Source organism: Sinohyriopsis cumingii, chromosome 14 (assembly GCF_028554795.1).
Source record: "Sinohyriopsis cumingii isolate HCF-2022 chromosome 14, ASM2855479v2, whole genome shotgun sequence".
In the NCBI taxonomy this organism is placed as follows: domain Eukaryota; kingdom Metazoa; phylum Mollusca; class Bivalvia; order Unionida; family Unionidae; genus Sinohyriopsis; species Sinohyriopsis cumingii.
This window is the reverse complement of record NC_142974.1, coordinates 67059211-67083246: the sequence shown is the minus strand read 5'-3', so window position 1 is coordinate 67083246 and position 24036 is coordinate 67059211. Positions and strand designations below refer to the sequence as shown.

The 24036-nt window shown below is 36.3% G+C and overlaps 2 protein-coding genes across 3 annotated transcripts in view; one reads left to right on the top strand and one right to left on the bottom strand.

The window, feature by feature from the left end:
• The window catches only part of LOC149784049 (uncharacterized), a 59963-nt gene that overhangs the window by 26635 nt on the left and 9292 nt on the right, over window positions 1-24036 (bottom strand). The window contains exons 3-5 of the mRNA XM_089932136.1: window positions 12594-12752; window positions 8310-9048; window positions 3778-3828 (exon numbers count right to left, since the gene is read on the bottom strand). Coding sequence (XP_089788262.1) covers window positions 3778-3828; window positions 8310-9048; window positions 12594-12752 — 949 coding nt within the window. The remainder of the gene's footprint in view (window positions 1-3777; window positions 3829-8309; window positions 9049-12593; window positions 12753-24036) is intronic.
• The window catches only part of LOC149784048 (uncharacterized), a 47584-nt gene continuing 24890 nt past the window's right edge, over window positions 1343-24036 (top strand). Inside the window, exon 1 of one of the 2 annotated variants that reach the window (XM_089932138.1) lies at window positions 1343-1718. The gene's annotated coding sequence lies outside the window, so the exon portion shown is untranslated. The remainder of the gene's footprint in view (window positions 1719-24036) is intronic. The other variant, XM_089932139.1, reaches the window with a different exon arrangement.

Here is a 24036-nt window from a genome sequence, read left to right as displayed (position 1 = left end):
GGAAATGCCTGCAAAATCCAAAAATGTGAGATAGCGGAATTGCACAGGAAAATCTTCGTTCATTTCCCCTTAGCATAGCTCTTCTCGTGGCAAATCCAAGGTTGTAATTGATATTGGTGCCGATCATCACTGAAAGAACATCGGCGGGGGCGGCGCCAGCGGCATTTCTCGGCCTACCGATATCATACGGGGAATGTTCCGGGTCATCGGAGTTATCTTTGGCGAACATCATACTAGGACCGGCTGACCTGGTAAAATCATCCGAGTATCTCGCTAAGCCTATAATCGTCGTTGCTATATCAACGTTGTCCGTAATTGATTCGATCTCTCTTCCGTCGATCATATAAGTGGCGCTCTTGAATAATGCCATGATGCCGTTGTTGACAAACCCAACAGCAAAATCATCGGCATAGGCGGTATCATCTTCTTTTACAATTTTCCCAACAACCTCGATATATGCCTCAGATGGAAGAAAATATCTTGTTGTATCGTGGACTTGAATTTCCAAGCGATTATTTGTATTTGGGTCAACTGCATCGTACGAGAAATACTGGAAATCTCGCACGGATGTATCTCTACCTACGGGCTCGTCCATGTCGAACACTTCATTTGACACTTGTGCGAACATTTATTATTAAGAATATCATCTAAAACGAAGACCGCTGCCTGAAATAAAGCTTGTATTTGCTAGATTTGTCTTAGCAACTTTATTTGCTAGATTTGTCTTAGCAACTTCATTTGCGAGATTTGTCTTAGCAACTTCCTGCGCTATATTTGTCTTAGCAACTTCCTTTGCTAGATCGTTTATTTTTTTATTTGCCGCGTCGTTTATGGCTTTGCTGACTTCGGGTGGCATTTCTCTGGTGATGGGTAATTTGACGAATTGTTTTTTGCGCACTAAATTTAATATTTTACTTTTGACAGCATTGAAGCCTTTACTGGCCAAATTACCGATACCAGAAATGGCAGTCTCGCCGATTTTTCCTATTGCTTTTGACGCGAATTGTTTGATCGTGGGTCCGATTTTAGGTATTACTCGCGTAACGAGACTTCCAATGATATCGCCGAATCCATTGCCGTGTATATATTTGTATACGGGTAATCTAGAGTTTACTATGCGGACCTGTTTGGGTCTGCGCTGATGTTTGTGAACAATCATGTTATTTCAATTGTGTTGTTTTAATCGATGAGCTCATCGACAAGTTCCTTGTAAATGTGAGAATTAATGATGCCACCGCGGAATAACCGCTGACAAATATCTGAGGCTTCGTTGATTACTTCGCGAGAGTTATTTCCGGCTCGTTTTCCTCCGATTAATACCTCAAGGCGAGATACATCGTTGACAACACTGTCAGGGCAAACGGTATATCCGCTTCCTGTTTTTGGTTCTGGAGATTGCAATGGCGTTACGCGGAATACTTCGTCTGACGGCGTTGAAGATGACCCTGGTGATGTCCCTGACGACGTCGGTGGCGACGTCATTGGCGAATATGGTAATTGTTGAGGATCGCGGCTTCTAGCAGCAGGGTGCTCATCTCTCGGGATATCCCGTCTTTCTTTGGGTGAAAGTTCCTGTGGTTTCCAGTTTGTCGATGTTGGTTCTGGAGGTGGGGGGCGCCAAATGGGGCGCTCTGCAGGACTCCCCCTTGGATATATTGTAGGAGAAAGGGAGGGATGGTAAAGATCAAAAGAGGAGGAAGAAGAACTATCACTCTTAGGTAATTGTTCTGAAGGGAGGTAAAAGGAAGGGGGGGGATTATGGGGATTAACGTGTCACTCGCCAATGTAGGTGACAAAATTGTACTTCTCTTCATTGCTTTATATTTATTAACATCCAATAAAAATTTTGCAAAATTTTCATCATAATATTTTATTGGTTTTCCTGAACCACCAAAATAAATTATCGCCATCCAATCAATTTCTTTGACTTTATCGGCAATATCCTTATTCAAAAAAAAATCTTTTATTTTCCGGAGAATCATCCGCAGCCATCTGAATTTTTGAATCATAGTTACTGAGTAAATGCAACAAGTTCTTTTTCAAATAATTATCAGCGGATATGTTAGGATCAATTGCAAACGAACTACTACCCACAGATGGTTTATATTCGCTTGGTTGAGTTACTGATTCCTGATCACTCTGATCTTTTTTCTTTTTTGATTTTCTCTCCTTTTTCTGAGGTGGAATTCTTTCTTTTGGTCTAGCTCCTAATTCTTGTGGTTGAATATCTTCTTCCTGTGGTTGAATATCCTCTTCCTGTGGTATTACTTTTCTTCTTCGTGTTTTAGCTTTTTCTTCCTTCTCCTGTTGTTTTCTTTCTTCTGCTACTTGCTTATTATATCTTTGTGTGTCTTTTGCTGCTTCTAAAAATCTCCTGTAACGCGGATCCGTTACCATACTCACATGTGTTTTTCCCGAGTAAACTTTATATATCATGTTGTACCAATTATCACGAGTTCCGTATCTTTTTTTTCCTATTGCAGTCAAATATTCATTTCGAATACTAAATATATCTTCCGCAAATTGACCAATTTGATCTATGGTATACAGTGTCGAGAGCGGTCGTGATATTATTTCCCATCCCTCATCGGTGAAATTTTCTCTTAAATTCTCGATACTAAACTTCCCTTTTATCATTACAGGTTTTCCTCTTCCAGGTTTTCCATTACTTGCTCCAGAATCAATTGCAGGTTGTTGCCCTTGTGCTGCTGCTGCTATTGCTAATCGATCGGGTAATGTTCGTGATTGTTCCTCAATACCTTTCAACATGGGAAAAATTCCCTTTTTCCTGGTATCTGGATCTTTTTCGTCACCAAATACAACTTGCTCGATTGTTCCGGTAACTGGCTTCAACCATTTCGATGATTCCTCGGCAATTCCATGTTGCACATCTTCGTAACCACGAACATTTCTCTTAAATAATTGTTTTGTCGGGATAAGCTTCTTTAATGCCGCTAATTGCTCTCGCGCTAATCTAGCAGAATGAGGCTCTCCAACTGTACTAGCTTTCGGACTCATATTATTTTCAAATATATTGTTTTAATGCGAGGTAAAATTAGGATCCGCAGCCAAACTTCGCAAACTTCGTCGACACCAGAATAAATTCCCCCCCCCCCCTAAAATCCTTGTCCGGAATCATTGATTTTGTTCACAAAAAATTGCAGTCGGGAGTGAATTTACGCAAATTAATTTTCGTAGGAAGGCTTATTTTTGAAATCTGAGGCTTCTACGGAGAAAGTTCTCGTAGGAAGCTTTATTTGGTCTGGAACGTCTGGTCTGTAGAACTTCCCTGCTGCTTTAATATGCATGGACCCCACTCAATATTGAACGTGTCCAAGATACCCCATGCTGACATATGATTCAATGTCTGATCAGAATCAGATTACAAATATGGACTCCAGTTTTGCAGCAAGCTCAGCCAATCAGATACAAGATAACCTCATTAACATGCTTGGATCTTACACAATATCAAAATTTTCCAAGATCTTCATGGTCTGAGAATATGAACCATAAACTCACTTGGCCTCATGGACCAAGTGAAAGAAAGAAAGAAAGAAAGAAAGAGAGAGACAGAGAGACAGAGAGAAAGAAAGGCAATGAATGTTTGAATGTTCTGGGGTTTAAAAAAGCAGTTTATAGGAACTAATCTCCCATGGAGTACTTGATGATGGAAGACAACACACCACATACATTCAAACAATATTGAGACCAATGAGCTTAATAAAACAAGTGTGTGTGTGTGTGTGTGTGTGTGTGTATGTGTGTGTTTAGATTTACTTTTAAGCTGTCGCAGGCCATCACTCTCTGGTCTTCTCTTTCTTGGGGCATCTGAAGATACAAAAGATAACAATTTTCTTAAATAAATTTTGTTTTGCTTAAATGTAAGATATTTTTCACAAGATAATTAGTTCCACAGAAACATTATTTACCTTAAATATAATGTTTAACATTCCACTATATATAGGTTGGTTTAATAGCTCACATAATAGTTAGTTGTATGGAATTGTTGATTCTCTCAAATAGAGAAATTCCACATAAGATTGATTCTATATCTCACATAATATTTAACTGAATGGAATTAAAGATTCTCTTAAATAGAGTAATTCCACATAAGACTGGTTCTGTATCTCGCATAACATTTAACTATATGGAATTATTGATTCCCTTAAATAGGGCAATTCCACACAAGACTGGTTCTGTATCTCACATAATAATCAGTTCCACTGAAACACTGATTTTCTTAAACAATTGCGCTTAAAATTCCACCAGTCTGGTGGTCTAGTTCACATAATAATTAATTGTAAAGATTTGTTGATTCTCTTGACTAGGGTAATTCAACTACCTAACAGTGGATCTATAATTCACATAATAATCCACTGTATGGAAACACTGATTATCTTAAAATGGCTACTTAATATTCCACCACACTTTGTTTCATTCCTTAGCTCACATAATAATTAGCTGTATGGAAACTGTGATTATATTAAATAGGGCATTTAATATTCCATCAACTGGTTATACATCTCACATAATAATTATTTGCATGGAAACATTCTCTTAATAAATTAGTAATACTGGCTGGTGCCATACCTCACATATTAATTATATGCATGGAAATATTGATTCCTTTAAAAAGTAATTTACCTCAAACAGGCTGGTTCCATAGCTCACAGATCAATTAGCTCTATGAAAGTGAGTGGAACACAGTAATGATGTTTTGCCAATATTACTGTGATCCAGCAATATGAGAAATCAAGGGGTAATGGGTCATTGTTCTGTAAATGTTCAAGTCATAACTTAATGAGTATGAACTGGAATTTGTGTACGTAAAACACATATGCCCCCACTGATGTAATGTTACTACCAGATTGCTTTTAGGACAATTCATGTTCAAAAAGTAAAATGTTATAATTGCAATATTTGACAACATTATTGCACTGGACTGAAAATATTACGAATTTATCTTATAAATATTCTTTATAAATTTAGTTTCTGTACCTCAACTTGGCTTTTGCTTAACCATATAAAGTTTTTGTCAATTCAGACTGCAACAGTTTACATTAAAATAAGCAATGGGAACCAACTGTAAAATTATTCAATGGGCCTCAAAATCGAATCAGATCATGTATATCACATTGTTATAAAGGCCTTTTAAATGAAATCAGACCATGTCAAGTCAAAATTTGTTATATACGCCTAAATAATTGAATTAGATCATGTATATAATAATATTATAAAGGCCTAAATAAATTGAATTAGATCATTTATATCACATTGAAATATGTCCGCCAAATTTCACTTGTCTACCTCACCTTTTCGCTAATCACACAAGTAAGGGTTTCATTATTAATCAAAAATGTCAAAAATATATTAAAACAGAAAACGAAATACTCTTGTAATGACCTTAAAACATCAATATATCAATACATTCATACAAACAAGCCTAACAACATTCATTTGTCTAACCTGGTTTCTGCTTTAAAATGCTAAAATGTACATTTTTAATCTACTTCTTGATACTATAAAAATGCATTCAATTTTTTCCAGTACACCTTCCGAACCAAGAAATGCATTTAGCATTTTTCTAATAATCAACCCAAAATACAACATGACAAGAAAACCACAAATGGTGGCATGGACAGATTGCATCCTATGGCTTAGTACTTTTATCATGCATTCTGTGGCTTAGTACTTTTATCATTCATCCTATGGTTTAGTACTTTTATCATGCATTCTACGGTTTAGTACTTGTATCATGTATCCTATGGCTTGGTACTTTTATCATGCATCCTATGGCTTAGTACTTTTATCATGCATCCTATGGCTTAGTACTTTTATCATGCATCCTATGGCTTGGTACTTTTATCATGCATCCTATAGCTTAGTACTTTTATCATGCATCCTATGGCTTAGTACTTTTATCATGCATCATATGGCTTAGTACTTTTATCATGCATCATATGGCTTAGTACTTTTATCATGCATCCTATGGATTAGTACTTTTATCATGCATCCTATGGCTTGGTACTTTTATCATGCATCCTATGGCTAAGTACCTTTATCATGTATCCTATGGCTTAGTACTTTTATCATGCATCCTATGGCTTAGTCCTTTTATCATGCATCCTATGGCTTAGTACTTTTATGATGCATCCTATGGCTTAGTACTTTTATCATGTATCCTATGGCTTAGTACTGTTATCATGCATTCAACGGCTTAGTCCTTTTATCATGCATCCTATGGCTTAGTACTTTTATCATGCATCCTATGGCTTAGTACTTTTATCACATTTTGATTTGATTAAACATCTAAATGCCAAGTCATGTGATTCTTTGAGCAAAATGGTCTGAAAAACTGACAGTATTCTGTTATGTACTGCATAAGTCCCAATAACTTATTCATTAAGACACATCTCTATATCAGGTTCTTTCATTCTGCAGGCAAAAGTTTCTGAGAAACAGCTGAATCAAAGCCAATGCAAGTGGCTGGGATGTTAAATATTGGAAATAGTGACCTAGATTTATCTTTCAAATATCTTATCCTTCATGATATATTGATATATCAAGTTACATGACTCTTTAGGCAATAGTAAAATCTAAACTAAATGCAAACTCCAACCATGAGTAACCGCACTTAATGCAACAGTAAATACAAATAAATGAATCATGAATACTTTTTACCAATGACTCTAGCACTCCTAATGAAACATATAAATGCTAAGTCATGTGACTCTATGAGCAAAATGGTCTGAAAGCTGGCTTAAATGCAACCATACCCTGAAGACTGGCATTAGACGGATGGATGGACAGTCATCATTAATCCATAAGCCAGAATAAATTTGGAATCTGGACAAACATATTGTGATAAATATCATATCTCAATCATAATATTGTGATATATATCACATGAGACACCTGTATCATCCCCCACCTAACAGACAGCATGTGATATGTATTAAACGAATCACCCATATCATTCCCCACCCTAACAGACAGCATGTGATAAGTATTAAATGAGTCAACCATATCATCCCAATCCTAACAGACAGCATGTGATATGTATTAAATGAGTCAACCATATCATCCCAATCCTAACAGACAGCATGTGATATGTATTAAATGAGTCAACCATATCATCCCAATCCTAACAGACAGCATGTGCTATGTATTAAATGAGTCAGCCATATTATTCCCCATATCATCCCCATCCTAACAGACAGCATGTGATATGTATTAAATAAGCCACCCATACCATCCCAATCCTAACAGACAGCATGTGATATATATATTAAATGAGTCACCCATATCATCCCCATCCTAACAAACAGCATGTGATATGTATTAAATGAGTCACCCATTATCATCCCCATCCTAACAGACAGCATGTGATATGTTTTCAATGAGTCACCCATATTATCTCCATCCTAACAGACAGCATGTGATATGTATTAAATGAGTCACCCATATCAACCCATCCTAACAGAGTGTGTGATATGTATTAAATAAGTCACTCATATCATCCCCTTCCTAACAGACAGCGTGTGATATGTATTAAATGAGTCACCCATATCATCCCAGTCTTAACAGATAGCATGTGATATGCATTAAATGAGTCACCTATATCATCCCAATCTTGACAGCATGTGATATGTATTATATGAGTCACCCATATCATCCCAATCTTAACAGACAGCATGTGATAAGTATTAAATGAGTCACCCATGTCATCCCAATCCTAACAGATAGCATGTGATATGTATTAAATGAGTCAACCATATCATCCCAATCCTAACAGACAACATGTGATATGTATTAAATGAGTCAACCATATCATCCCAATCCTAACAGATAGCATGTGATATGCATTAAATGAGTCACCTATATCATCCCAATCTTGACAGCATGTGATATGTATTATATGAGTCACCCATATCATCCCAATCTTAACAGACAGCATGTGATAAGTATTAAATGAGTCACCCATGTCATCCCAATCCTAACAGATAGCATGTGATATGTATTAAATGAGTCAACCATATCATCCCAATCTTAGCAGACAGCATGTGATTATGTATTAAATAAATCACCCATATCATCCCATGTGGAAACAATATTGTTTCTCTTTTATCATCTTTTAAAGCTAGAAATCGACATTATAACATAGATTCTTGAAAATTTACGGGTCTTGAATTAAATAAACTATAATTAAAGTATATCACAACACCGGGCTTTTACAATAAACTGCAAGCCTTTTTTAATATACATTTATAACATGACCACACCAATCATGTAATGTTTTGTCTTCATACCTGATGAGCTACAGTATGATTTTCCTTCTCCATCTACTTTTCTTTTCCTACTAGAGTTGTTTTGCCATTGTGTTTGCATCATCTCCTCAACTGTATCAAGTTTTGATGAGATCTGTGTTACTTTCTTCTCCTGCTCCTGTAGATTTTCCTCAACTTTTCCAAGTTTTGTTTCATGTAGGGCTACACTTTCTGACAAATGTGTTACAGTTATATCCATCTCCTGGTGTTTTTTCTCCTGCTGCTGTAGCACAGTGTCTGTATTTGTTTTCAATTCCTGCAATTTCGTATCTAAAGATTGCAAATTATTCTCTACTATACCAAGTTTTGCTTCATCTAAGGCTACACATGCTGACAAATGTGTTACAGTTGTATCCATCTCCTCGTGTTTTTTCTCCTGCTGCTGAAGTACAGTGTCGGTACTTGTTTTCAACTCCTTCAATTTTGTATCAAAATACTGCACATTTTCCTCAACTGCATCAAGTCGTGGTGCTTGATGCTGTACATTACTTTCAATGGTGTCCATCCTTGTTCCATGTAGTTCTAAATCCATTTCAAAATCATCAACCCTCATCGTTAGTTTTTCTTTAAGTTGTTTACATTCTTCTTTCAAGGAGTCAGCTGTCTTCAATGCATTCTCCTTCTCCATTCCTAGTTCCAATCTGAACTCACTCACTGCTGCCTTTAAAGCTGTCATCTCAACATTTAGATTGAAGAAGACGTCCAAAGAATCATTTTCAATCTGAAATGGGACATGTAAGCACATTTAGTCCAATGAATCAGTATTAATCTGCCATGGGACATGTAAGCATATTTAGTCCAATGAATCAGTATTAATCTGCCATGGGGCATGTAAGCACATTTAGTCCAATGAATCAGTATTAATCTGCCATGCGACATGTAAGCACATTTAGTCCAATGAATTAATCTGCCATGGGACATGTAAGCACATTCAGTCCAATGAATCAGTATTAATCTGCCATGGGACATGTAAGCATATTTAGTCCAATGAATCAGTATTAATCTGCCATGGGACATGTAAGCACATTCAGTCCAATGAATCAGTATTAATCTGCCATGGGACATGTAAGCACATTTAGTCCAATGAATCAGTATTAATCTGCCATGGGACATGTAAGCACATTCAGTCCAATGAATCAGTATTAATCTGCCATGGGACATGTAAGTACATTTAGCTAAAAGTACTGTGATAAACTTAATTCTAACACTTCAGCTATATTAAAAATATTCCAAACTTTTTATATGTACCTCAGAACGATACTAGACCCTAAAATTAAACGGCTTCTTTCTTACCTCAAGTATGAGCAAACCACAAAAACTGGTAATGCTGAAATGTGGAATGTTAACCGACAGACTGATGATCAATATCATAACGTAATATGCTTTGCCTTTATACTGGTGTATAAATATTACACACTGTACAATCGTTATCCCTAGAATTAATACTCTTGGGGATAAAAATATAGTTAATGAAGTGGCATCATTCAGGGTATTCTATATAATTATCCACAGTGTGGGTTTGAAAAAAATGTATTCCTATGGTATATGTTTTTGTTGTCATACTCATGAGCCAGTGCATTTATAAACTGGAGTCAATATCTATTGCTGTGAAATCATTGTCAGAATGCTATCAACTTGTTCATTGAAATGCAACTAAATAAAAATGTATTTGACCAGAAATATGATTGTGATGGTAAGTTCAGTGAAGTACAAAAATGCACACAATGGGCTCTGACTTGATCCCAAGGTAAATGTTTGGTTGTGACTGTGGTGTTTCCCTTTACCCTCATGTTTGCATCAGTGACAAAATATTTTTAATTTGACTCTCAGTTGTGACAGCAAGGTTGTTTTTTTCACTCACTCTCATGTCCAGTTGGGACACCAAGGGAATCATTTACTCTCAGTCTTGATGGTATTATTTTTTCAAAATTCCTTCACAAAAAGGTGGATACTTTGGTGGCCATATCTGCACATTTTCATACAAAACCCGATGACATTGCTACCAGGTATGCATGCACAGTAGAGATAAGAAGATTTTTTAGATGGACACTAATGTGCCATTTCGTAGAACAGATGAGCACCATTTCTATTCAGAACCATGTTAACATGTTCATGAAAACACTACGGCATGATGATAATGATTTTCTACATGGTATCTATTTTTATTTAGAAAAAGCAATATATTACAAGAATTCAATTCAGGAGATCTGAAGTGGTAATAACAAAGATTTTTCAGATTATCACCATGGCCATGAAGATTGAGGTCCATTTGGGACCATTCACATCACAAGAAGTCTTTATTCTAAACCGTATTGTAATGTGTTATATGCAATTCTAATATGGAACCAACCAGACATCATAAAAAATCCGTTTGAGAAAATCTATGGAAATTTGACTATACAGTCAAGAAGAATAGGGATAACAAAGACTGCCATGGTAGCCATATTGGCTGTTGCATCGGTACCATATTCATTTAAGACCATCCAAACATCATAAAAAGAATATTAGAAATTACTTCATGTCAATGCAACCATCCATTCAGAAGAAGAAGCAATAAGATTTTCAAGATGGCCACCATGTTCGTAATACAGATCCTGAGGTCATACTGAGACAGCTGACCCAGGTTGGCCTAGCAGGATTTTATTTGTGACAAACCAGATATCATACAAAGTCTTTTTTTGAAAACTCCAAGTCATTATTAGCATCACCACAGAAGAAGCTGCAATAACAAGATTTTCAAGATGGCCACATTGGCAGACACATTGGATGTCAAAGGGCCACTATTTTTTCATTAAGGAACAACACATCATAAAAGACTTTTTAATGAAAACTGCTGATATGATTATATGTTCCAAAGCACTAATATGAATTGCAATATAACTGATACGTTGGTCATACTAAATGTACAAATTACAATATCACTGATACGTTGGTCATACTAAATGTACGAATTGCAATATCACTGATACGTTGGTCATACTAAATGTACGAATTGCAATATCACCGATACGTTGGTCATACTAAATGTATGAATTGCAATATCACTGATACGTCGGCCATACTAAATGTACAAATTGCAATATCGCTAATATGTTGGTTATACTAAATGTACGAATTGCAATATCATGGATACGTTGGCCATACTAAATGTACGAATTGCAATATCACAGATACATTGGTCATACTTAATGTACGAATTGCAATATCACCGATATGTTGGCCTCACTAAATGTACAAATTGCAATATCACCGAAACGTTGGCCTTATTAAATGTACAAACTGCAATTATCACCGATACATTGGCCATACTAAATGTATGAATTGCAATATCACCGATATGTTGGCCATAATAAATGTATGAATTGCAATATCACCGATACGTTGGCCATAATAAATGTACGAATTGCAATATCACCAATACGTTGGCCATACTAAATGTACGAGGAGTAACATTTTCATTTAGGAGCAGCCTGACATCAAAGAAAGTGTTTTAGTGAAACCATCATCAGTGTCTGGTCAGGAGGAGTAGCAATAAGACTTTTCAAGATGGCCACTATGTTGATCATAATGGATTTCCAAGAGACATTATTTTTATTTAGTACCCACTAGTGCTTGCAATGAATGTGTATTTCACATTTCAGGGCATTCCATGAGTCCTGAATAAGAATCTGGACTCTATTAACCTGTAAGGGACTCACACAACAGAGGTCTATACCTTAAAGTCCAGTACAAAAAAACTAGAGGTTTTAGAAGCTGTAGATTCAATGCAGAAGTCCCAGAGGCTGTGGGATTATTATAGAGGTCTTAAAAGCTGTCGTTTCATAGTAGAGGTCTTAGAAGCAGTGGATTCACTATAGAGCTCTTAGAAGTTGTGGATTCACTGTAGTTGGTTTTTAAGTAGTTGTCGATTCGCTGGGGAGGTATTAGAAGTTGTGGATTCGCTCTATTTTTTTTTATTGTATGTATACGTACTATTCTAATTACACTACTTTGTGTTTTGACTTTGCAAAAGAACTTTGCAAAAGAACTTTAAGAAACCTGAAATTCTAAGAGAAAAAGATAATTATGCATGCAGTTTCCATACAATGTAGACATGGTCATGCCAGGATTGTCTCTAAGACTTCATAAACTGAAATGCTCAAAATGGACTCTGAAGTTACGATACTGTACACATCTGATCTAAGTTTGTTTCATGCAGTGTTACCGCTTGACCAATGAAATCATCTGCTCAATATACAACAGCAAATATTACTCAAATAACGATACCTTGCGGATGTTGATAACAGAAAGCTGACAATCCCCCACTGACTTCAGGCTGACATGATCTTCTAAGAACTTTATGATTTCCTGTATGTAATTCATTCTGTCTGCATCAGAAAGTTTCATTTCACCATCATGTATTATCTTGTTTCTTATCATGGAAATCTGGAATTAAGACAAAGTATTATAGTCCAGTTTAATTGGAGTAATGGTTACCATGTCATCCAGTGCCAGATTTACACGCTCTTTGCAACTACAGACGAAGCATATGTTGTACTTTCAAACCAATCATACGAAATGTTGCACTTTCAAACCAATCATATGAAATGTTGCACTTTCAAACTAATCATACGAAATGTTGCACTTTTAAACCAATCATACGAAATGTTGCACTTTCAAACCAATCATACGAAAAGTTGCACATTCAAACCAATCAAAAGAAATCATGCTTTATCTACGTACATGTAATCAAGCTACCGTATTTTCCGGCTTACAAGTCAATGCGGAGTATAAGTCGAATTGACCAATTTTGTAAATTTTCCATCCTTCGTCCATATATAAGTCGATTCAGAGTATAAGACGAGGCCAGGTCAATAACTTGGCTTTGTATTTTATACTAGTAACTTCCGGTTGCATGAATATTGATGGTATCATTGTATGATATTCCATATTACTGGCAATCGTGAAATTGCATTACCGATGCTAACATGCTTGTGATTTTACTTCTGAACTGCTATATTTTGTTATCAATTGACACAGCTGAATAAACAGTCCATGCTTGTTTTATTATAATTGAAAGCACATCCATGTTGTAGTTCATTTTATTACCTGTAGTTACGAACGTAACTTATACAAACTTGTCATTTTCTATCGTAAGTTTGAAAGTCATGGACTCCGTTAAATCAATTCGTATATATATATATATATATATATATATATATATATATATATATATATATATATGCTATTTTTTAAGTGTTTGTTCTGTTTGGACTTGGATATAATTAACATTTTATTACTAATCTATTCAATGATATACCCCACTATTATCTTTATCGGCGAGTTCGAATACAAAGTAATGGGTATGATCTCTTGTCCTTATAACAAATTTTGTATGGACAATGACTTCAATAAAATGTTGACAGATTTTCATTTCCCTAAAAAAAGCCTCATTTCCCTACTGGCAGCCTCGCTGATTTGACCTATTCTGTCGATTCTTGCCCTCAATCTGGTTTCAATTATAGCCAAAGCGCTAAGCATGTTTAATTACCGTGTAAATAACACTGCATAGCCATGTGGTTGTTGTGACAATGTACATCGTAATTAAAACAAGAATGGATTGTTGATTTAGAGGTGTTTATTGATAATGGAATATAGTAGGCTCGTAATACATGAGGATTATCACAATCGTCAGGTAACTCAAAATACCGTCTTTTTTCTCTTTGCAAAAGCTACAAATAAAAACCGCCCTGAATAAAAGAACAATCTTGTACACGGACAATTTCTTGTCATCTCTCACTCTCTCTCTCTCGTGCGCACACACACAAGCACGCGCGCGCTCACAATATATCTGATTTTAGTTTAGTTTAAACCATATTTGTTTTAATTATGATATCCATTGCAACAAGAGCCATGTGGCTGTGCATGCTATGATTATTCCTTCCAGTTGAAACCAGTCTTGAGTGCAAGATTCAATAGATGAGAACTTTACAAGTTCCAGCTTAAAAGCCGCTGTGTAAGACTTGCGTGATTTGACTGGAGGCATTGTGAGATAAGTTGTATGATTTGTACGGGGATATTTATATGAATGATTATGACTGAAAAGATAGATCAAAATATACCGAACTCATTAAAATGTGCCAGTACTATAGCAATGAAAACAATGCCCATGGCTAAATTCATTATTTACATCTAGAGAAGGGAGTGGGCATCATTTCCTGTTGTACTTAATCCCATTGATATTAAAAACGGGTAGCGTAATTGATGCGGATTAATGATAAAGAACAATGGGGTACCGGCAATATGGTAACTAGTATCGGTAGCTAAAGCCAATATCAAGGTCTGAACAATTGCGGCAACTGGCTTTGATTGTTGTTGGAAACCAAAGACCAATTTATCAACAACCAGTATAATCAAAGAGAGACACTGAATCGTCAGCTGGTTAAGAATGAATATAGGTGAAGTGTTGACATTACAATTTGCTTTAAACTGAATTGCGAAACTAAAAATCATGGATCACTGATGATCTATGAGTACTGGTAGTCCATCTATATATCTGATTTTAGTGTAGTTTAAACCTAATTTATTTGAGAAACTTTGTCAAATACAATTAGAAACATATGATTTGGGGGATTCAGTAGAATGCATGATCTACATTATTTTATAAATAATCATAGAACGCTCGAGTTAATATGGATTACATCCCTTTGTAGGATCAATTGGATCAATCAAAAAGCTATGCTGGTAATTGCTCACGTGTGTCCAACATTATACTGGAAAATCAAATATTAATGGACCAGTTATTTCATATCTTTTTTTTTAGGAACAAACAATATGCTTTGAATTAGTACAGTACACTATAGAGTATAGACCGTAAGTGTGCTATGCGGCCCGGTGAAGTTTTTACCGGTACGGTAAATTGTTTTCTTTTATTTTATGTTTGAGAAATAATAAAAAACACGCAGAATGCAAAATAAATAATGACAAAACTTACAAATATAAATGCAGTCATATTAGTTTATGACAATTTATTGACATAGTAATTTAACATGAATTTGTACTTCTATGTGACCTGTTTTCGATTATGCCGATTATAGAGCAATGTCAATAGCATACCGGATACTGTAATCCATATATAAGTCGATGCAATTTCAATGACACAATCCATATATAAGACGATTCGGAGTATAAGACGAAGACCGAACTTTCAAGTCAAAAAGTATCGACTTATACGCCGGAAAATACGGTACAAGTGACAAACTGTAATGTTGATGATACAAAGATATTTGGAAAATATGATGAATTAAACTAGATAAGACTTTGAAGGCAATTTTGCAGAAATGTTGGCAGACTTCTTACATACTATGGGTGTGTTTAATTTAACTTTATTGTCTGTCAAAATCTTGCATTAAAGGTTTATCTAGTTTTAATAACACCTGCTTTTCTATTTGTAGCAGCAGCGGCTATATTTTGATGCCAGACTGGCAACATTTGTACAAATTTGAAAGGTCCTCCTGTCATGATACCTTTCTGTTTAATTTGACCAAATTATGTTCAGTTGCTTTTGAGAATATGTCATTTTAATTTGTTTTGTGTTTAGTAACTGATCATAAGTGTGATACAACTGAAAGCCCTTGATGACTGATGCTTTCTGCCATTGGTCGAAATAAGTATGGTGGACTTTGGTTGGGTTTAGTATGGTATTTTAGGGTTGAACGCTACTTGTCAGCACATCATTGGCTACAAACAGCAGCAAGTATATTTGGTGGAGGGAGAACTCTGGAAAACCCATGAATAATTACCAACCCATAGGAAACTGTACCCATGGTTGTCATGCCGAGACTTGAACTCAAGTAGACAGAGGTGAGATGTGTGAGTGAGCTGTCAAGGTGAGTGCCTTAGACCGCTAAGTGCCATATGAAGTACCTATTTTAGGGGGATTCTCGGAAGAACTTTAAAATTTTAACTGTTGACAGATGTACGAGACACAACAGATGTATGAGACACAACAGATGCATGAGAGTCACAACACATGTATGAGACACAACAGATGCATGAGTCACAACAGATGTATGAGACACAACAGATGTATGTTGTTGTTGTTGTTGTTGTTATTGCAGGGTTTAACGCCATTTTTCAGCACAAGATAGGCTATACATGGCGGCAAGTATTAATAGTAGAGGAAGAACCCAAGAAAACCCCGGAAAGAACAACCAACCCATGAGAATTAGCTACCAGCAAGCTTTCTCACATATCCACATTGGCTGAGCCCAAGACTCAAACCCATGCAGACAGAGGTGAGATGGCAGTGATCCATGATGGAGAGTGCTTTAGACCACTCGGGGCTCCAGAAAAAGTTGCAATAACAAGATTGTCAATATGGCCACTGTGGGGAACATAAGGGATGCTGAGTAACACCTTATTAATCTTGGATCAGTTTGATCATGGATGACCGTGTGTGTGGGTGTGTGTGTAAAGTTTCATGGCAATTCTCCAAGTAGTCTAGGAGGTGTAGCAATAACTAACATGTGCTAATGGATGGATTATAAGACAACAGAAACTCCCATAAATTCTTTTGGTCTCTAACCAGTACAGCTAAAAATGAAATATCACTATATTGATATGGCATTAACCAAACTGTCCATGCAAAGAAGATCCTGACTGCCCTTATATCATATTTTGTTTAGTTCCCGAGTGCCATGAAGTTGTTTTTATCTTGTCTCATATGAACATGCTCACAAGTATGTGTATTTTGTTATCTATTTAATATACAACAATTTAATCTCTCATTTCCATGCAGCCACTGTTAGAGTAAAAATTAGAACAATTATACTATTTTACTTTTCTTTTAGATAGATAAATATTCTTGACTGAGTTTTTGCTTTAATTGTTTACACTTTATCTTTAGGAATATGTGAACGTGTTTAAGTAGGTGCCTCCCATTTACCCACTGTGATATCTAACATCTAATTTGCATGCAGCATATCACTTGTATTTTGTCCTTCTTTCTTACTATTTGACAACAGATATGGCAATCGTACAATTAAACACCAAAGTCATGGGTGATGCTAAACTACAATTTGAACTGAATGAGGACATGTGAAATAAGCTGTGATTTAAATTCTGGTTTAACTTTAGGACTGGAAGTAAAAATGTTATAAATTTCAGAAATGGCAACATGCTTAAGGCAAGTTAGAAAATGTAAAAAAAACTCATAAATTTGTTTGTTCAGTAAAAAATAATAGTTCTTTAAAACTTAATTCTCTGAGATTATACTAACAACAGTTCTTAAATTTTACAATCAACTAGATTTCCGTATCCCTATATACACTTCTCCCTCAATAATACATGCTGAAATAACCTGTAAACCTGCTTATATTGTGGGATCAGTTGTGGATATCAGTTTTTCCCTTAGAAAATAACTCAAGAGTTAGCCCTATTTATCAAACGTGAAGAAAACCATGATAAAAAATTAATGAAACTGACATATCACCCGTTTTTTGTTTTCGGAAATCTGGTTCAGCTTGATGAAATTCGCACATTTAAGTCATATATTTTGTGACGTTTTCTGTATAAAAATGTGTCAGTACACTGTAAATAACAATATTTGACAGTATTTTGATTCATGACAATATCAGTAGTGCCTGCTGGTTGCAGCATTTTAAGAAATAAATACCGATTAAATAAGCTTTGTCAAGTGAAGATCATGTATTAACTCCCCTACTGTCTTATATTTCGGATTTAGTGTTATCATCTTAAATGCTGACCTCTTGTGTTCAAATGTGAAAAGTGTCAATCTACTATCATAGGCATGTCTGTGAGCATTTCCAAACATCTAATTAAGTGTCAGCTTTGTTTTGAACTTCAGTCTGCTTTAGACTGCTTGTTGCATTCTTACAAACAACTAAAAGGAGTCACCTGCTTTGTAATCGCACATTAATTACATCTTTTGTATTTATTAAATAAAGGGAGTGGAATAGTTATACAATGTTAAAATGCTTGCAAATCATGTTTGCAATTTGTTTAAGTAAATTATGTTTCTCCGATAAAAGAGTTTTCAATACTCTGGTACAGTTCTGTGGAATAAGCTTGCGCTACATGTAAAATCTGCTGAAAATATTAGAGTATTTAAGAAGAGATATCATGAGCATGCATGTGTTTCTAACAGATAATGGAATTTAGTATTTTAATACTAAACATGTTAAAATAAACACTTAAATTATTGCTATCTTCATATAATGTGCATTGTTATACTTTCCTTAAGAGGGCCTCAAGGGAGAATAGTCCTTGACTAATGAGTCACCTTCTATAAATAAAGCATTATTATTATTATTATTATTATTATCATATAAATAATTACCCAAACATAATAATATTAGGATTACTCTCTGGAGCCTCCAATTCCAATCTTTCATGAAAGGTTAAAAATCATCTTTCCATTTATAAAGCATTGACACAAAGGGAAACAAATCTTACATGTTAACTCCCTTACCAGATGTAGCCAGTTTCAGCACAGGAGTCTGACGTTTTATCAATCAAGTACAGTGAAATCTCTGACAACATGAAATCACCTTATCGGTAATATAAATGAATGTTCATTTATATTCCCGATAAGGTGATTTCATGTTGTCAGAGATTTCGCAGTATTTCATTGATAAAACATCACACCCCTGTGGTTTTAGCTTCAGTGAAACCTTTAACAAAAATGCAGAGATGGGTAAGAAGGAATTTAGTAATGAAAGGTAAGTATTACTAGAGTAACATAATTTACTACAAAATTTGCTTTCTCTGCTAAATACATTACCCAATCACAAAAACAGTAGGAGAATAGGTTACAAGAGGAAGAGGAAATGATAAACACCCTACCCCTACCTACATCACCGTGTGGGATCATGACTGATCTACTGAACAGATGAACTTCACCTTATGTAACACAGCTAAAGACGATATATTTATACATGTGTGAGAGGTAACCCTGTGGGTTCCTGCAACCAATTTATGTCTTTCATTCAAACTTTCACAAGTAAGTCTAGTGAAAATGTTAAGCTTATGTCTGGGTCTGAGGTTATGCATGGGTCAAATGAGATTCAGCTTTCTCCTTTCTGAAGTCATGTATGATTCAAACCGACACTGTAGAAATTAGACCGTGTGTGTTTGTAACTCAATTCTGTCTGGTTCATCTCAATATCTGCTCCAGAAAACTTCAAAAAGTTCAAAACACAGCTGCTCAGATCATACTTAGAGTACCACAATCAGAGCACACCTTCCCACTGCTCTGTACCCTACACTGGCTATCCATTCGATCCAGAATCAAACATAAAATTTGTTCTCTGTGCTACGTTTCACTGTCTGACTCTAGTCCAACATACCTATCTGATCTCACCCATGTGTACACACCAGTAAGATACTTACGCTCCTCTTCTGACAATCGTATACTCATTATTCCTACTATGAAAACAAAGTCATATGGACAGCATTCTTTTGCATACCAAGGCCCAGCAACGTGGAATTAATTGCCCACTGAACTTAGACACAAAGAAACAGTGATCACATTCAAGAGGGCTCTCAAAACTCACTTCTTTCGACTGCAAGAACAAACTTAAAGACCTAATAATGTTTCCTACCTGAAATATTCTCAGCATGCTTCTTATTTTTTAATGTTTTTCTAATTTCATGTTGTTTGTTTTTGTAATAATATTATTATATGTTTTTTATCTTATAGGTGTTGTCTAATGTTGTAAAGGGCTTAGAGCTTCTAAAGATTAGGCGCTATACAAAGTCCTCATTATTTTTATTATTATTAGGCCAGCGCAACTGACTCCACTATGCATTGAATGGGAAATCTAGAATTGAAAGTCCAGTATGGCTGGCAAAAATTGACTGTACTTCATAAGCTGAAATCTTTATTAGCTGACCCTGTGAGTTCAGAGTATCTGATTTAAAAACTCCCTTTAGCTTAAGCAGTAGAAAAAGTCTTTCGTAACACTTTGTATAATCTCAGATAGCACCTTAAAAGCCAAATATAAGAACCTTCTCTTGACAGGTCAGTGCAATTGAGAGAGATAGCAAACATTTGTGTTGGATCCACTAACAGTACATGCAGCTCACTCACCATGCATCTTGTAGCTAGCACTGTCAGGAATAGAGTCTTGTTCAATAGCTGCCTCAGTCAGGTGGAAGACTGGAAGGGCTCCATTTTGAGAAGAAGGTGACTGAGGGTGGTCTGCAAGTTGGATTATGGTCCTGGTGGACCATACTGTCCAATCTATTATGTCTGAATATATCATGGACCATTATCCTTAAATTGTGATGGTGGCAACTTCTTGTTCTCAGTGTGATTGGGAAATAAGTTAACCAAATGGAGATTGTAGACTGAAAGGATGCAGATTCAGTTGAAGGCTGATGGATGAAGAGACCACTTAAGCAGTTGGCATTGCTTGATAATGAGTTGGCCCAAACACTGAGCCTGCCCTGGATGTTGGTACCATGAGACTTATTTCAGATAATATAATGGCCTTCATCTCAAAGAGGTTAAATATGAAGGGCTTACTCTTGAAGCATCCACACTTGCCACTGACTCTCAAAATCCTGTACAATGTGCTCTTCCCAACCTGAGAAACTGGCAATGGAACAGAGTTATTTCTGTGTTTGTGATTTCTCTGGATATTCCTGCCACCAACCACAACCTGTCTTGACATTGGTGAAGAAACTATATGATTTTGGTTGAAATCATAACATGGTCATTTAAGCAACCAGAGATCAGGTGCCACTGAAGACATAAGGCCATCTGCAGAGGGTGCATGTGATGGCAGCAAAAAAGTAACAGGTCCAACACTGAAATTAACACTGGGCAAGGAGCTGAAAGAAATTCCATTACCGTAAAGAAATGTCTTGGATGATGCGAATTTCTCTGAGACATGAATGATACCTAGATGTGACTAGGAGTAAGGCACTCTGAGGTGATATGACTTTTTCTCATTTAATGTGTACTCCAAACTGTGAAAGAGGGAAAGAGGGTTGTTCATCTTATGAACTGAGTTTTTTAGGCATGTCATCCATGTGTTGGATATGTGTTACTGGAGAAACATAATTTATGGTACAATTTTCTTTCTCTATTAAATACATTATCCAATCAAATAAACATTAGCATAATATGTAGGTGGAGGAGGAAGAGGGAATGCTGAACATTCAACTTCTATTTGTTTCACCCTATGAATTATAATAGATATATCCGTGGCTTTCTTTTTGGAACAAACATTTTGTTTCTCTATTCAAAAATCCGATAGGAAAGTGTGCTCTAGAATAATGGAGTATTCGCTAGCATCAATTGTTTGCCCATGTGTAACAGACATGCCACTGCATTAAACAGACCAAGGAGTTAAAGAAACTCACTCTCGATAATAAATGTCCTGGTTGGTGCCATCTCTAACACATGACTGATACTTCGATGCATCTGGAAGGAAGACACATCAAGCTGATATGTGTTATCAGTTCTGTACCTAGATGGACAAAATGTTAAGAACGGATATGGTCCGACTTCTCCACATTATATATCAATCCAAAACTGTGAATGAGGAAAAGAAGATTGTTAAACTCATGAACCAAAACAAACTTACCAAAATATTTTTTAAGTACATCGTCCAGGTATGCACTATGCAAGGGATAAGATGCAGTCCAATGTTTTGGTGAAGGCCAAATAGCTTAGAATGTGGCCAAATGAAAGGGTGCAAAATTTGTATATTACACCACTATATGCAAATTAAAGATATTTTGCAAGATGCCATATTAATTGGTATCTGAAAGTATGCATCGGAGCTTTAAAGACTGATCGTCAAACGAGATGGACTGACCTAGTCATCTTTGAATTTCTAGCCTTAAATGTATTGACTGAGCTTGCTAGAATTTATCATAGGTTTAAGCTTACTGTTGGATTTTGCAACTAGGAAGAGTCTGGAGCAAAAACCTGGTATATGTGGTGTTCGGACCATCTCTACTGCCCATTTCATGTGCAGAAGCCATATTTCCTACTGTACAATGCCCACCTTTAAGGGATTGCTCTATTTCCTACTGTACAATGCCCACCTTCATGGGATTGCCCTATTTCCTACTGTACAATGCCTGCCTTCATAGGATTGCCCTATCTCCTACTGTACAATGCCAGCCTTCATAGGATTGCCCTATTTCCTACTGTACAATGCCTGCCTTCATGGGATTGCCCTATTTCTTACTGTACAATGCCTGCCTTCATAGGATTGCCCTATTTCCTACTGTACAATGCCCACCTTTATGGGATTGCCCTATTTCCTACTGTACAATGCCCACCTTCATGGGATTGCCCTATTTCCTACCGTACAATGCCCACCTTCATAGGATCACTTGGGAGCTTTGTCATGAATAGGAATGATGATAGTGGAAGGGGCTGGATGAACGACAGTGCAGGAGGAATGGCAAGACAGTGATATTTGATGGAAGACCCAGAAGAGGATACCCTGTCAGACTTAGAAAATTAGTAGGATATGGCTGTCCATAATTTGATTGGCCAGGTTAATTCTTTTGTTTCTGAGAACTGCCTCTGTAAACTATAGCAATGACTTCTTTGACAAATTCTCTGGGGTTTTTTGGCTCTGGGATTTAATGCCATATTTGGCAGAGACAGGAGGAGGAAGATCCATTGACCCACAACAATACAAGTTTTCTCACTAAATTATGTTAGTGATGATGTGACTCAGATGCAGGCATGAGTGATCTGTAAAGACAAAGACCTGATCATTTAGAGATAGAGGCCTGCACTGAAAGATGGAGAGGTAGTTCTTGTTGTTTTCTCCCTCCCTCATTTGGATCCCACACAGAAAGGAAGAACAAAATGTTAAGAAGAATAAGGTCACCATATGGTGTGGTTTGAGAGAACACAAATGCACGAGTGGATCTCTTCTAAAGAAATTCATGTTACTAGAGGCCATAGAAATGGTCAGTGGCCCTACTGACCAACCTGGTGATCTGGCATACCAAATGATAAGCATGGTCACTTCTGGCATTTACAGCCCTACAGCCAGAGACATGAGACCTATTATTGATCATCCTGGTCTTGGTTTGGTGTTTAATGGCACAGCAACACAACTAGGTTATTTATTACAGAGGAACTTGGAATAAACTGCCTTGTCTAATTACACAATATGGTAGCTGACCCAGGCTGTTCCGATGGAGGGATTCGAACCTGCACCCTTTTGAGCCATCATGGCAATAAGGCCTACCAAATTATAGCCATAGTCATTTCTATCAATTACAGCTAGGCAAAAGATTATCATAGAAACAAAGCCTATTGACCATCCTGGTAACACGACCTACCAAATGACAGGCATGGTCACTTCTGTTCTTTACAACAAGGCAAAAGATTGCCAGGGAAAAGAGCCCTATAAACCATCCTGGTGATATGGTCTACCAAATCACTAGTATGGTCACTCCTGTCCTAAAAATTAGAGGAAAGATTACCAGAGACATGAGGGCAAGTAGGAAGAAGTTGAAAACATTCCTGATTAGCTTTCATGTTGCATTAAACACATGTCTGTCCACTTTTTTAAAATTTGTGCCTGACTGCCATTTCTGTAATGAAATGGAAAAACATACAAGTGCATACAGCAAATATATAAATTGTTGAAATAAAGGCATTAGATAGCTTGAATTACCAAGACAATCTAATAAATGCAATGCACTTAAATATGACAGAACAATT